Here is a 16,746-nt window from a genome sequence, read left to right on the forward strand (position 1 = left end):
CTAAAGTTAAAGGCCGCAGCACACACTTTTGCATAACGCATAACGCCTAGTGCATAAGCGAATCAACTAATCAGAATCTTTCCTTTCTTCTCATTTCATGGAAAAGAAGAATTTTGATTGGTTGATTCCTTTATGTACTATGCATTATACGTTATGCAAGAGTGTGTGCTGCGGCCTTAAAGGCTTAAAGCTCAAAACATCTATTGTAGATCCGGGGTAACCGAGGTTCAACTTATTCGTTATTTCTTTTCAATTCTAGAATTGGAAAAAGATGAGAAATAAGTTGAACCTCGGTTAAGAGTTAAGGTGCCTTTTCACGCTGACGCTAGACGCTCATTTTCAGCGTCAAAACAGGTCACATGATCAAAATTGACGAATACCAAGCGTCAATTTTGATCACGTGACCTGTTTTAACGCTGAAAATGAGCGTCTAGCGTCAGTGTGAAATCGCACCTTAATTGAATCTAAAAATATGAAATGTTCGTTTCAACGTCTAAAATAATTGGACAGTTTATTAATCGAGATAAAAAATAATTGGATAGCTCATTAATCGAAGATGAAAATAATCGGCGGCGGGGGAGGGTTAATCGATTATTTCTACAAAAAACATCGAACTTCGATTAATCGAAGCAACATCGTCGATCACTAGCCGGAGCCGGACTTACAAAACGAAGCTTCGACTGCCTCGTGAAAGTACGCCCGATATCCCTGATACTACCCGATGCGTGGGTGGATAGTGCATTTTCAAAAATGTAGAAAGAGTGCAAGGAGCATTTGTGATTTTTGGTAGCCGATGGTGATGACAAAGAAGTGATTGCGCGGAGAGTTTAGGTGTATTGGAGACGGAGACATTCGATAAATCATATGGTGTTATCGTCAACGAGATGGAGATGAATGCATTACTGTTGATAGCTTTAAGTGCGTGCGTCACGCACGCTTTTAATCTGGAACCACGAATACCTGTTGTCAAAAGGGGCCTGCATGGTTCTTATTTTGGCTACTCTGTAGCCCAACATGTTGAGATCGAGAACTCGTTATCCAAATTAACCAGTTGGTGAGTATATTACTCAGTTTCTTATTACATTACTATTCTTTATTTTTATATTCTATATATAGATATTGTTGTAATTAATAGGAAAAAAAATCAAAATTTTTAATAATCTATTACAATATATAATGTGAATAAAATTTTTTTTGCCCTGTCGATCTCTTAATAAATTATTTTGAAACACAGCATAAAAAAAATTGTTAAGAACATTTTTATTGTTTTGAACATTGAATACTTATTTTTATTTTTATTTCATTTTTATTTTATTATTTTTATTTTTATTTTTTTAAACATTTTTATTAAAAATATTGTTAAATATTGTTATAGTTAAATTACAAAAAGCGTACCCTTATCTAAAACTGGAATGAGTAAAAAGATCATATTGTGTATCTTCCTCTGTCGTCGCAAATTTGAGAGTCATATGTAAAGTCACAGAATCTTATTTTTATTTATTTTTTAAAGTCAATTTATTGTATACTGTTATTATTTAAACAGTTTCTATTTATGCTGCTATTATGTTGATGTTAATTTTATATACCCGATATATAATTCTATAACTATATGTATATTTTTGCACAAGATTTACATATATATATATATATATAATATATATATACATATATATATATCTAGATAACACTTAGTTTCTCTCTTTCAACAGGATGCTAATTGGTGCACCTTTGGATCAAAATAGACAACCAGGCACAAACAGATCAGGAGCGTTATGGCAATGTCCACTAAGTACATACACAAGGGACTGTACTCAAGTTATTACAGATGGACGGCTGAGTATGTCCTTGTATATTTATTCTATTTCTTGTCATTTATCTCTATATTTTGTTAATTGTATTATTGTGATAACTTGAAAATATGTATTTATAATATTATCATACAACTTAATAATTTAATTTATAGTGCTGTATTAATTAAATTATTATTATTATATACTCTCCATCAAATTCCGCTCAGTGTTTGAATGCTAAGATTAGGTCGAGCACATCTTTATGTATTAAACATGTTCAACAATGAATCTTGATTTAATCCAATAATACTTATACATCACACATTTGATATCTATTTAATATTATACTATATATAATAAGATGCTTTTTTGTTAAATCATGTTTCGGTAAACCAGTGGACGATGGTCTATTATACAGACCATACGAATACGATTCAAGTAAGTGTATAAACTTCAGCAAAGTCTTTGCAGAATGAATTGAATGAAGAGTTTGAAGATTTTGACCAACGGTTTGCCAAAGATTGCACTTTTCTAAATAAAAAGTATTACATACATTAAAAGGCGAGAAAGCATGTGATGTAAAAAGTTAATCTCTGTTATATGTTAATTCTTTTGAATCAAAGCTTGCTCTTCTTGAAAATAACACAGAATAGAGATGGAATATTTCCTAAGGCTAATAATACTAATTAACAATAGCGATACATAATTATTTACAGCACTTTTATGTAACGAATGCAAATTGACGTTCTTGCTTTTACTAACATTTTTTTTTATTAATTGTTTTCATTTTTATTTATTATTACTATCATCATGCATTTTTATTTATTATTGCCATCATCATTACTTATTCAAATTTATATGTAAGTTTATGTTTATATGCATGGTCACTACAACACGATATTAATCGTGTAATAATCTTTGTTATTTACTCAAAATTGTATGTAATTTGATAATATTGTAAAAATAAATCCAATTTGCAGAAATAAAATCTATGCTATTGATTTACTGATTATTGTCACTGTCTTATTTTATCATTATTGTGATAAATACTTTATTTATGTACATACACACACACACACACATACACAAAACCTTTTTATATTATATTTTTTAATTTTATTAATTTTCTTTCAAAATTTTAATAATTTTCAAATATATTTAACTTAAGAATATAACTGCAAATTACATGGATAAATCTTTATCTGTTATTATGAATAAGGTTTGTAAAATATAATCGATCAAAATATATAAAAAATTCATAAAAATATTATAAATTCTTAAAATATAATATTTCCCTAATGTGATTTCTTCATAGCTCTACGTTTGTGAAAAGACTACAATACTTTTTCCAGATTTGGAATCAGATGATTTAGTACCGCCAGGCAATGACGAAATAAAAGACAATCAATGGTTAGGCGTTACTGTACGTAGTCAGGGAATAGGAGGTAAAGTTATGGTAAGTAAAGAAAAGTAGTAGACAATCCTAAAATCGACGATACATATCACACAGATTATCAATTAATTTTATGTATTCTCAGGTATGCGCGCATCGCCATATTGTGAAAACAGCCGATTCGCAATGGGGTCAAGGCCAATGTTACATACTATCTCAAGATTTGAAATACGATGATTTAAAAAAACCATGCTCTGGAAAGCCTACTAACAAGTAAAATATGAATAAATTACCTAATTTCTGAATATTCTACATATTTACAATACTTTCTTAAATTTCTTCAGCTAACAATCTTGTTGCCTCAATTTTTTGTAAAACTCAATTTTTCAGAGCTCATGAGCAGTTTGGTTACTGTCAAGCCGGGACTAACGGTTTATTAACCGCTGAAGATCGTGTAGTGATTGGTACCCCGGGACCACATACTTGGAGAGGAACTCTCTATCTATTTACCATTTCTGACGAATTTTTAACTAGAGATAATACAGTTTACAATGCACCAATGCAAGATTTTTCGCCTGTAAACAAATATAGCTATCTCGGTACGCAGCTTTATTAAAAATAAGTTATTTTGGTATAAACTTTATTCAAAATATTCTTATAAATATTGTCCGAAAATTGATTTGCTCTGCAGTTAAATTAATTATTTCTCCTTTTTATAATGTTTGCTACTGAATTGGATTCCTTTTAATAAGTAATTCCTTTAACAAGCTAATGTTATATCAATCTTTGTTTAATCTACGTTTGATGTTAGGAATGTCTGTGGCCGTTGGAAACTTTTTTGGCAAGGATTTAGCATATGCGGCAGGTGCACCCCGTTCTAATGGTACAGGTCAAGTAGTTTTGTTTACCAGACGTGATTTCAAGCCGGACATGGATGTTGCCCTTGTTCTGGATGGTGAACAATTCGCCTCAAGCTATGGATACGAGATCACATCGGCAGATATAAACGGAGATAAGTAAGATAATGTTTAATGTATATTTAAATGATTATTACAAGATCACTACGTTATCAAGAATTTATTTATTTGTTCATTTTGTTTGTATACTTTAATATTTATTGTTTTAGAGTGACTGATTTGATCGTGGCAGCACCGTTTTATTTCAACAAAGCAGAGGGTGGAGCTGTCTATATTTATACAACGTTAGATTTATGTCGAACCGCCAATGACAAGTGTTCACCTGTCAAACTCGTCGGTCATGAGGAATCAAGGTTTATCATAAAACTTACATCATGTTTTATTTGGATGGATATTAAGTATGGTAATGACAAATTGATGATAGGTTTGGATTCGCATTGACAAATTTGGGTGATTTAAACAAGGATGGATACGAAGATATTGCAGTTGGCGCTCCATATGAGGGAAAAGGCACAGTTTATATTTATCTAGGTTCCAAGAATGGCATAATTAAAACACCTTCTCAGGTAATAAATTTTTACGTAATACTCATTAGTGTTTTAATTTACTCTATATATAATTTTAATTTCTTTTTCAACTTGTTTAATATCTTATTTTATTTAATGCAATTTATCGTTTTGTTACATTATTGTTTGACAGATCATTCACGCTGAAGATATGCCTACGCCATTGAAAACATTTGGTTACTCGCTAAGCGGCGGAACTGATATGGATCAGAATGGGTATTCTGATCTCCTTGTCGGAGCATATGAGAACGATGCAGTCGTACTTCTCCGTTCTAAGAAAATAATCGATATATCTACTTATATACGCTATGCGAAGAAGGATGGGATATATCAGGATACAATAGAACCTATCGATCCCAATAAAATTGGATGTTTGGCTGATTCAAACTCGAATCATACATGGTAATAATAATTTTATATAGATAAATTGTAATATATAACACATAGTTCTTATACTATACGTACAGTTACACTATCTAGTGTAAAAGAGTGTATATATATACAGGGTGTTAGTTAAGTATATTCCCAAACTCAACAGAGCGATTCTTTGGTTTATTTCAAGTAAAAAAGTCCATAAACATGTGTCCTAAACAGGGTTGGTAAAGACTAATGTTTTTTTTTAAGAATAAAACATATTATATTTCTTCTTGAATATGTTTTTAATGCTTCAAATATGCTTTGAACAGTACTATAAAAAAACATATTAAAAACATCAATTAAGCATGTTTTAAACTGTTTAAAACACGTTTAAAACATGTTTTTTACCAATCCTGGTCCTAAACGATTTAGTTTCCGAAATACAGGTGAATGTTCGCAAATATTTGACGAAACGATAAATTGCGTTGGAGAAATCATTGGTTTATACCACCCTAATTGATAATAAGAATGATTTGAGGAATCGAATATTGCTTCATGCGAGGCAATACGTAACACACCTGGTATCTTTGAGCGTGTACGTCAATCTTTGAGAAAAAGGCTCGATGGATGTATCATGGCGCAAGATGGACATTTTCAACAATTCATCTAATTGTTTTATTTCATTAGAAGAACTGAAGTCTGTTTTTGTTTTTCTGTTTTTGACTAATTTTTGACTAGTTCAAGTTGTATTTTTTTCAAATAAACAGATTATTACTACACGTTTAAATTTTTTTATTTCGGAAACTAAGTCGTTTAGTACACATGTTTATATGGACTTTTTTACTTGAAATGAACCAAAGAATCGCTCTGTTGAGTTTGGGAACATACTTAACTAACAGAGGCTTGCTGCAAGACGGAATCGCTAGCGAAAGAAGATTCTATGCAAAATCTGAAATTAAATTATTATATCGAAGCGGAAACCTACACTGGAACTAAGAAATTCTCGAGAGTTTTTTTCGGCATCAATGGTAATACGCGTCCTCATTACGTAAATCGAACAGTCACCTTAGATAGCACAAAGTTGGTACACTGCCAAAAGGAAATTGTTTATTTGAAGGTAAAGTTAAATCATACTATGTTTTATGTTATTTCTCTTTATATTTTTAATATACATATATGCATGCAATTATACAACACAAAGCGTTTATTGTTGTTTCGTAAATATTTAATAATTATATATGTACTTAATTTTCTAAATCTTACAGTAAAAATATCATAGATTTTATTTACAAAACTTAAAGATAAACTTCAAGTATCACGAAATCCATATTTTATAGGTCAACTATTTGATAAAGCTACCTACCTGATTCTGTCAGAAAATTGTCAGTTATATCGCAATTAATTACAGTACGAATAAACATAGATACAAGGAAGTTTCTGGGCGAATGAAATCATCTTTATTCTTTATTTTGATAATCACGTCATATTGATAAATCATATTTATCTTTTTTCATAATATCGTATAGTATTAATGATAATGTTCATATGAAAACAAAAATTGTACGCGCTCATTGATAATCAAATAGTTAAAATAAAAATAAATCCATTTGGAAATAGACTTGAATTTTCATACATATACATGATATGATAATAAGATTCAGTGAATATTATGAGAAAAAATAAACGCCACTTATACAAATGACCTTTATTATTCTTCAAAGTAATTGAATGTGAAAAAGTCATCTTTGGATATCGCCTTAAGTCTTTTTGGTAATATAATTTTGATTCGAAACACGTACAACAATTCTTGAATCAATGTTGCATTACCGTTTTGAATCACTTTCCTTACTCCCTTGATCTCTATTCCAGCAGACTTCTTTTTGTTCCCTAAATTAAAGGAAGCGATGAAAAAACCTCGATTTCTAAACATTTCGGACATTCAGAATTGTGTATTAACAAAAAACTTAAGGCGATATCCAAAGATGACTTTTCACAGAGTTTCTGCAAGTTATACGAATGTTATCAGAAGTGTATTGTCTCTAGGGGGAATTAGTTTGAAGGACAATAAAAGTCATTTGTATATTAATTAAATGGTATTTATTTTCTCATAACATTCATCGAACGCATTGCTATAATTCTGTTCGATTTACTTTTTTTATAACCAGTTTTGCTGAAAATATCAAATGACTTTACGGTCTTATCTTTATTTGTACTCTCTTAGAAGATATAAAATTATTTATTGTGGATGTCTAACAGGAGAACACACGCGACATCCAAACTCCTATCAAATTCCGTCTGAATTATTCGCTGATACAAGAAGAGCCAGTCATGCCTCTCGAAGGTGCTCCTTTACCCGATATGAAGAATTATCCAATACTCAATCAACAAGAAGCTGCACGTGTATTCGAGGCTGTCTTCCAAAAAGATTGTGGAAATAACGACATTTGCGAAAGCGATTTACAAGTGATAGCTAAACTGAATTTATCAGGTAGGTGTTTCTTTCTTATGTAGAATTTCATATCAGAATTATCATAATACTTACATATTTCTCTGTGTAATTTTCATTAAAGTAAAATAAATTAATGCCTTTACTCCATTGTCAGTTAACTCAACTCTTTTCCATAAACTAACATCTCATTTTGCACTATTTCCCCATTATTTCACATTTGCCATTTGGCATGTATGCGTTAGAGGCGTGCAAAACATCTCCACTGCAGGCTCCCGCTCGACTGTGATAAAAAAGAAGCTCGAGTTCTCTTGAGCTCGCACTTTTAGGATCGAGCTCGAGCCTGATCCAAGACTCAAGCATAAGAAAAATGAACGTCACTGCGCATCGATCGAACCGTGTTACGTAAACGTACGCAAATTATATACTATGCACAAAATACTGAAAATACTGTACGCATAGTCAAAATACATTCTAATCTCATTAGAATACACGCAAGGAAACGGATAGAAGTTTGAGAGTAGAGAGATTCGTGCGTGATTGTATATAATATATATAATAAAATGGAAAAGGGCCCCCCCCCTCTCTCTCTCTCCCCCCTCCCCCTACCTTCCTCCCTCCCTCTCCCTCCCCCTCCCTCTCTCTCTAGATGTTCTGCTTATATCTGAATAAAAAAAACATAATATAAAGCAAAATATATTTTGAATTTGCCAGAAAGAAATTTTGCTAAATTTTGCTAATACAATCTCTTATTGTATTAGCTTCCTCCGTAAAACCGGACTTCTACGAGTTGCTTTTGGGCGAGAGAGAAGAGATAGTAGTCGAAGTGAATGTGGCAAACGTCGGTGAGTCTGCGTACGAGGCTCAACTGTTTATCACTCACTCACAGAATTTGAACTACATCGCCAGTAAAAGCAACGATTCCGTAATCTGCAACCTGTACAACGCCACTATAGTATCGTGTTCTATCGGCAATCCGTTCAAAAAGGATAAAGCAGTGGACATACAAGTGAGATTTGATCCTAAAGGTCTCGAGGATAATGAATCGCAATTGGGCTTTATAATTTTTGCAAATTCTACATCAAAAGAAATGAAAGAGAAACAACCCACTGTGCTGCAGGCTACGGTGTTAAAACGTGCCGAACTCTCAATCAAAGGGTAATTAATTCTATGCCATTAATGCAGTACCCGATATGACTTCAGTAACGTATCTTTACATATACGGCATTTACAACTCGTTAATTTTCTAAAAAAAACCAAATTTAATCTCACACACACACACACACACACACACACACACACACACGCGCGCGCGCGCGCGCGCGCACGCACGCACGCACGCACGCACGCACGCACGCACGCACACACACGCACACACATAGGGTGTATAAAAAGTCCCGGACTCCTTAAATATCTTGAAAAGTAATCATTTTTGAGAAAAATGTTTTATACAAAAAATGTAGGGTTGAAAATGATCTATTGACTGACCTTATCAATTTGACTTGACCAAGATCAAGTCAAGGTCAAATCGATTTTTTTAAACGAAACACCCTATTTTTGATTCTAGAATCTAATAGCTGTGAGGTCGGGGGCTTTCCAAAACACTATAATAAAGCCTCTTTATAATCAGTACTTTTCAAGTTATGAGAGCTGAAATTACGGAACCGCCGCGGCATTAGCATTACCTAAGCTAAGATGATCGTATTCATTTTAATGATGCGAGGATGAGGTGGTCAAAGGAGGTCTTACGCAAGCGACAAGACTTTTCAATCAATTTTTTAGAAATAAAGACAATGGTATATCTAAATCAACTGTCATTCGTTTGAGCATTTGTCATTCCTTTAACCCAACTCGCCTTACCTACTAGTTTTTAATTACTTTCTCGGCTAGACCCCACCGGAATCTGGAACTTCCTCAAGTTATATCTCTGAATAGAAAACATATTTTTAACTTACCACATGCAAAATTGATATCTCTAGAATAAGGAACAAAAAAATAAACAAAGATATAATAATAAAATGGATACGATCATCTTAGCTTAGGTAATGCTAATGCCGCGGCGGTTCCGTAACTTTCAACTCTCATAACTTGAAAAGTACTGATTAAAAAGAGGCTTTATTATAGTGTTTTGGAAAGCTCCTGACCTCAGCTATTAGATTCTAGAATCAAAAATAGGGTGTTTCGTTTAAAAAAAATCGATTTGACCTTGACTTGACCTTGGTGGCACCATCCAAGGTCAAATTGATAAGGTCAGTCAATAGATCATTTTCAACCCTACATCTTTTGTATAAAACGTTTTTCTCAAAAATGATTACTTTTCAAGATATTTAAGGGGTTCGGGACTTTTTATACACCCTGTATATATATAACTAAATTTGTATATTCATCGCATTATTTTTGTACGGTACACTGCGTCATCTCTTCATCGATAAGAAATACTGTATTAATGTAAACATGTACTTATACTACTTATATACCAATAATTGATCTATTCTATTTAATTTGAAGTTTTTATTACATATACTAATATTAAAAAAAATGTATATTTATTTATTTATATTTGTAGAAGCGCAAAAACTCAGTGGGCGTTTTATGGTGGCCCCGTAGTTGGAGAATCCGCAATAAAATATCTGAATGAGGTAGGACCAAAGGTGTCACATATTTACGAAATATTTAACGAAGGCCCATGGAAAGTCAGCACTGTGGAAGTGCACATTTCGTGGCCTTACGAGGTCGCGAATGATAAAGCGCACGGAAAATGGCTGCTCTATATGGAAGAGATGCCAACTATTCAAGGTAATACAAAATTCTTTGTTCTTTCAATTTTCTCTTTATAATACGCCAAAATAAAAAAATCGAATAAAAGCTGTTTGTCTAATTGTAAGATTGAGGAATGAGAATTAATCATTCCATTCTTGAGATTCAAGAATTCGCCAATTAAAGTTTGGGACTTTACTTATCATCTAAACTTATCATCTAAAAGATGAGTATTTTACGAGAAAGCAAAAAATGCACTGTGACTGTGTGTACGTGCGTGCGTGCGTGTGTTAACCATTTTAAAAATACTTAAGCAAAAATTAATGTTTTTACTTTTAAGAGAATGAAAATTAAGTATAAGAGACTCCATTTATCTTTCGTATTAAAAAAAAAATTATAAAAATGCTTTAAAAAACAAACTTAAAATTTTTATTTCCTGCAGAGTTTGAAAGCTCATAAATAACTTCTAATTGTGAGCAATTTGTTTTTCATCATTCAAGCGTTTTGATTCTAGGGGTTGGGCAAAGAAAAAAAAATATGATAAATATAAATATAATATACTCAAGAAGAATATACATATATTACTACAATATATCATATTTCTTTCTATTGCATAAGATTTGTTCTGTATATTACATTAATGCTATTAAATTAATGTGATGAAAATATACAATATTGCAAAATATTACACAAGTTAAGCTAAAATAACACATCTAAATACACATCTATATTAAATGATTTAGCTCTGGGAGATGGTGAATGTACATTACCACCAGGATATGTAGTCAATCCATTAAAACTACAAGATAATATCAACTTGGACGATATCGATAACATGATACAATCATCAACTCCATCGACAGTTTTGTATAATCATACTAATCACATAAGAACAACGCGAGATACAGAAAAAGTTGTAAATACGCGAACAATTATTGACAAGGATGGACATCGACATCGTGTTGTAGCGATGGTAAGTTATCACTTATGGGGTAATATAAGTCGTTATTCAATTATATTCGCAAGGTATAATTAGAAGAATCATATACAGAATTCTGAAACTAAATGCGAAATTTGTAATAAATCCCTATACGAACTGATTCATTGTATATGATACAAATGTCATAATTCTGAATAAATGAAAGTAAATTGTAATTGTGAAATAGGTATTCTATTTTATTATTTATTGTTAAATAGGGTATTCTGTTTCATTATTTATTGTAAATGTGAGGTAGTTTGTTTCAGTATTTTTATTCAAACTTTATTTTCAAAAAAGGCAGTATCAAATATTATATCTTTTATTGGAATCTTAAGTCGTGTCCAATATGGCTGTCTCAACAAGGATAAGGGGCCGTGCACAATAAAAGGAACAGGGAACAGAGAACAGAGAATAAGAATTTCAACCTATCAGAAATCATGTATTGTAGAATACATATGTGTTCTCTGTTCCTTTTATTGTGCGCGGCCCCTTATCCTTGTTGCGGCGGCCATATTGGATACGACTTAAAATCCCAATCGTTCCTAATTTTTTAATTTTAGAATTTCGTTATTCAAAATTGAAAGCTTTTCTATTTTTGCGAATTTATTCTATATATTATACATTTTGATAGCAAATTTTTCATGAAGTGTTAATGGAAGGATCTTATATTACAGAATTGCAAAGCTGGCACAGCAAAATGTTTCGATATTACATGTTATATATATAACTTACAGAGGAAACAAGAAGCAATCATAACTGTTAAAGCGAGGTAATAATAGAAATGTAAAAGTGATTATCATTAATTGTGTCACACTAGATCATAAATAAATTGACTTATTAACTTATTAATACGGATTACTCTTAATTATATAATTAATATAATATTTCAAGGAGCGAACTAATATTATAAATAATTTAGAGCTCAAAACAAACAAAAGTGATTATTCAGAATAGGGGAGGCAGCTCCGATGATCTTGACCTTGATATATGTTGTCAAGGTCACGACCCTGAGTGACCTCCAACAAATTTTAGCCGTCGCTCGTCCTTCGTTAAAAAGTTATTAACAAAAGAAGTTTGAAAAATAACGTATTATTTCTGCTACATATGCAATATTAAATACTATTCTACATAGGTTTTGACTTTCAACATGAGGCAACTTTCACCTCTCTTCCCCCTGCTTCAGGAGCGCACGACTTTCACCTCCGATTCTCACCTCCCCCTGCCCTGCTTCAGGAGCGCACGACTCTTATTTCCGACTCTCACTCATCCTCCCCCCTGCTTCAAAGGCGCACGACTTTCACCTCCGACTCTCACCTCCCTCCCTCTCTGCTTGGGGGCTTACGACTTCCATGTGATTTAATTAAAAGAATAAGTCAAAATATATACAAAAGAACACTTTTAATTAACTTTGCATTATTCCCCTGAAACAGGGGGAAGGAAGGTGAAAGTTGTTTCATGTTGAAAGTCAAAACCTATGTAGAATAGTATTTAATATTGCATATATAGCAGAAATAATACGTTATTTTTCAAACTTCTTTTGTTAATAACTTTTTAACGAAGGACGGCTAAAACTTGTTGGAGGTCATTCAGGGTCATGACCTTGACAACATATGTCAAGGTCAAGGTCATCGGAGCTGCCTCCCCTATTCTAAATAATTACCCAAACAAAATATGTTAACGTAAGTTGTTGAGAAAATATACTAATGTAAGTTGTACTATTATATTTTCCAAATTATAATAATTTCCAAATTATATTAAAGAAAATGGAAGTATTGTAAAATATAAAAAACATACAAAAGTTCTTGAAATTATGTATTAATAATTATCCTGTAAGTAGGCGTACTAGCAAAATCACAGCGATTGAAGCGGTTTTGACCCCATGCACTTACTTAAGGGTTAACATAATATATTAATGTATATTAATAAACACAGTCAAGTTTTATCTTTCTCAGACAATTGAATAAGAAATTTCACTAATATTAATATTTCAGTTATATTCATTTTAATATTGTAGAGCATCTTATAATCTTCAAAGAAATAACTGATTTCAGGCTTTGGAATTCTACTTTAGTCGAAGACTATCCGAAAGTGGATATGGTTAAAATAGGTTCCAATGCTCGAATAGTAATACCTTCAAACATTGTGATACAACAAGAGAACTTGAAGGATGATTACGCAATTGTAAGCATATTTTTCTAGATATACAATATATATTTCGATACTTGGTAATTGTCATACTATCAAACCCAAGATACTAATAATTGATAACAAAATTCTAATGTTGCATTTCCAATTTTAAATTTAATACAAAAAGATATGTAAGAAACATATTGAAAGCGTTACGATAAAAATCATTTGATAGTGTTCTTTTACATTGTTATATAGGCCGAGACAATCGCTTATCCAGATCTAATGGATCAACAAGAAGCCGAACCTGTACCAGTGTGGATATATATAGTGGCTGCAGTAGCTGGCATGTTATTATTCATTCTACTTACACTAATATTGAGAAAATTCGGATTCTTCAAAAGGCGACGACCAGACCCGACCTTATCTGGAAATCTTGAGAAACATAGAGATGATAATCCTGAAAACGAAGCATTATTCAAACATTAAGCACTAAATAATCGAATTATAAAATATAGAAACATAAAAACGCAACAAACTCATGATTACTTAAGATTAAGTACTTATGGTATGGAAGAAAAAATGATGAAAAAGAATGTTTATTTACGTATACAATTTATTTCTGGTTTTATACTGCCTGAATTTGAAATGCATATTTTGTACATACATACGCAAGAGCAGCTAAGATTGATATATTAAAGTTTGTGATATTGTTATACTAAATACATTTTTTACGCACACGACAAATTTTTCTCGAAGAATGTTCAGATTGTATGTATGTATGTGTATATACATATATCATATAAATGCCTTAACGTTATCTTTTGTTAGAGAAAAAAAACGGGCATCGTGTTTAAATTATTAGTTATCAATAATGACTATCCATAGTGAAGAAATAGGCAATACAAAGCAATAATTAAAAAGTAGCTTTTGTGACATGTATTATATTTAAAAAATTAAAAGAATTTATTTCCTGTATTATGTAAGTTTATAAAGGAATTTTTATAATTATGTTAGTTTTGAAAGTTATTTAAAAATGCTTATTTTGAATATTAACAGAGATATAATATAAATAATCAAATAAAAAAATATCCAATGACTGTTAAGGCATTTGTAATATCTATTGTATAATGAGATAGTCGTTTTATTCCAATAGAAAGTATATAGCTATTATTTTTATTCATATTTTATTCATGTCATTATATATATAAAGTAGCATTGACGTGATAGGAGGGGGTGATAAATTAAATTTGTAAAAAAATCATTCTCTTCGTCCAAACATTATAGTGAAATTTAAAAAATTATATGATTTTATATTTGTTTTATTTTTAAAAGATAATTTCCTTAAGATTAAAATAAAAAATAAATAAAATTATTAAAACTGCGGGATATAAAACACACGATGACTCAGAATCGAATATATTATAATGGTTTTAATGCATTAATACCTATTTATCATATAATAGAACTATTCTTTATTATTTTTTAATTTTTACTTAAAAATATCCCCATCCAGCAGATCTAAAATCTACTTATATTAAATTATTGATTGTATGCAGGGTGTTCGGTAAAGACTGTAACGCTTAAGGATAAATTACTGAGATTATCTCTCTCTTAAAACAAAAATCTTAATATAAAAATATCGAAGCTATAATAGTTCTTTTAATAAACATTTAAAATTAGCAAATCATACTGCCTTAAAATTCAGATATGGCACAACGGAAAATGTCAATCACACTTGAACACGCGACCTTTAGACGTGCGCCCACAAGTAGGGAGAAGTTGGGGTGGGAGTTGCGGTACGATTCGCTAACTTTAAATGCTTAACAATTCAAAAATTATTATAGCCTTTTTGATATAGACTTCGTATTAGAATTTTTGTCTTAAAATGATCTTTTGTTACGATCTGTTACCAGACACTGTATATAATTATTAAAGCTTTAAGCTTTGATACATTCTGTATCGCAACAGGAATACAAAATGCAAGTTTTAAATATATTGTGAACTGTAAAACGTGTTAATACATATATTCGTCGAGATATTTGGAAATTTAAATTTAGAATTCTGTATAATTGACTATTATTCTATAAATATGTTTCATATAATTGATATAAATTATTCCCTATTGACATTTTTTATCATTTTATAAATTATTTGTTGTAATTTGATAAAAGAAAGAAATCATTCCGTTGCACACGATAAAAATGTTTTATATATAAAATAAAATTTAAAAATAAAAAAAAAGATTTCACACAAATAAAATGTCATATTTATATTATTATACTGTCAAAACTGAATGATGTTACGATCTCGAAAACTAATGATGTTACGATCTCTCTGTCAATATTTGTTATACTGCCCTAAAAACGGAAACAAAAATAACAAAGTTCATATACAGGGTGTTTGATAAGTAATGATAAAACTCTCGCATAGGAATAGAGAGGACTAAACTGATTATGAGTCGAAAAGCCCTCTACTATTTTACAATTTTCGCAACAATTAACAAGATATTAATTACTAAAAATCGCCGAATATAGTATGTCTTCAATAATTTTTTACTCAAGTACTATCAACTTTAAAGAAAAACAGCAAATGACAAAAATTGTTTTTTTTTTCTTCATAGAGTTCTGAGAATTTTTTCAGAATTTTTTTCGCATTTTGTCATGTTAGTAAAATAATTGCTTATAGAGTGTCCCAAAATAATCGCCAAATATTTCATGAGCAGGTAGAGCGGACTAAACTGAGCCGAAAAGTCCTCTACCATTTTGCAATTTTCGCAATTGTTAACAAGATTAATTATTAAAAATTACAGAAAATTGGTCTTCAATAATTTTTTACTCAAATACTATTAACTTTGCAGAAAAACTGCAAGAGACGCCAAATTGTTTATTTTCTTCTCATAGAATTCTAAGAATTTTTTCAGAATTTATTCAGAATTTTTTAATACCGTATTTTCTTATGTCGGTAAAAATAAGAAAATGCAGTACTAAAAAGTTGATAAAAAAATTCTGCAAAAAATTCTTAAAGCTCTATGAGAGGAAAATAAACAATTTTTGTCTCTTGCAATTTTTCTGTAAAGTTGAAAGTACTTGAGTAAAAAATTATTGAAAATCAATATTTAGTGATTTTTAATAATTTGATCTCTTAATTATTTTGTTCATTATTGCGGAAATTGCAAAATGGTAAAGGACTTTTCGACTCAATTTAGTATGCTCTACTCCTATGCAAGTTTTATCGTTACTTATCAAACACCCTGTATATTACTAGTATAAAATTTGTTTATCGTTTAGTAGTAGTTTCTTATTATATATACATATATTCTTTTAGTAATATTATATGCGATAAATATTTTATTTGTTTGTAACTAATAGATTCTACATACATATTTGCATATATATAATATATATATAATAT

General features: G+C 30.8%; 1 protein-coding gene across 1 annotated transcript; it reads left to right on the plus strand.

Annotated features, from left to right (window-relative positions):
• The first annotated feature begins 643 nt into the window (after nucleotides 1–643).
• On the plus strand, nucleotides 644–14,228 carry mew (multiple edematous wings). Its single transcript, XM_018521046.1, has 19 exons — nucleotides 644–1,054; nucleotides 1,710–1,837; nucleotides 2,187–2,228; nucleotides 3,143–3,246; nucleotides 3,329–3,456; nucleotides 3,574–3,782; nucleotides 3,995–4,199; nucleotides 4,310–4,453; nucleotides 4,525–4,666; nucleotides 4,800–5,068; nucleotides 5,456–5,469; nucleotides 5,923–6,140; nucleotides 7,280–7,511; nucleotides 8,231–8,627; nucleotides 10,036–10,265; nucleotides 10,970–11,199; nucleotides 11,880–11,974; nucleotides 13,257–13,386; nucleotides 13,591–14,228. Exons 1-19 carry the CDS (start codon nucleotides 885–887, stop codon nucleotides 13,819–13,821), a joined length of 3,318 nt encoding a protein of 1,105 aa, XP_018376548.1. The 5' UTR covers nucleotides 644–884; the 3' UTR covers nucleotides 13,822–14,228.
• The last annotated feature ends 2,518 nt before the right edge of the window (nucleotides 14,229–16,746 follow it).

This window comes from Trachymyrmex cornetzi, unplaced genomic scaffold (genome assembly GCF_001594075.2).
Source record: "Trachymyrmex cornetzi isolate Tcor2-1 unplaced genomic scaffold, Tcor1.1 scaffold958, whole genome shotgun sequence".
NCBI lineage: Eukaryota > Metazoa > Arthropoda > Insecta > Hymenoptera > Formicidae > Trachymyrmex > Trachymyrmex cornetzi.

Coding starts and splice junctions, on each gene's coding strand:
- mew (XM_018521046.1), top strand. CDS start 885: ATGGAGATGAATGCATTACTGTTGATAGCTTTAAGTGCGTGCGTCACG. Junction 6,141..7,279: donor AGGAAATTGTTTATTTGAAG/GTAAAGTTAAAT, acceptor GATGTCTAACAG/GAGAACACACGCGACATCCA. Junction 8,628..10,035: donor GCCGAACTCTCAATCAAAGG/GTAATTAATTCT, acceptor TTATATTTGTAG/AAGCGCAAAAACTCAGTGGG.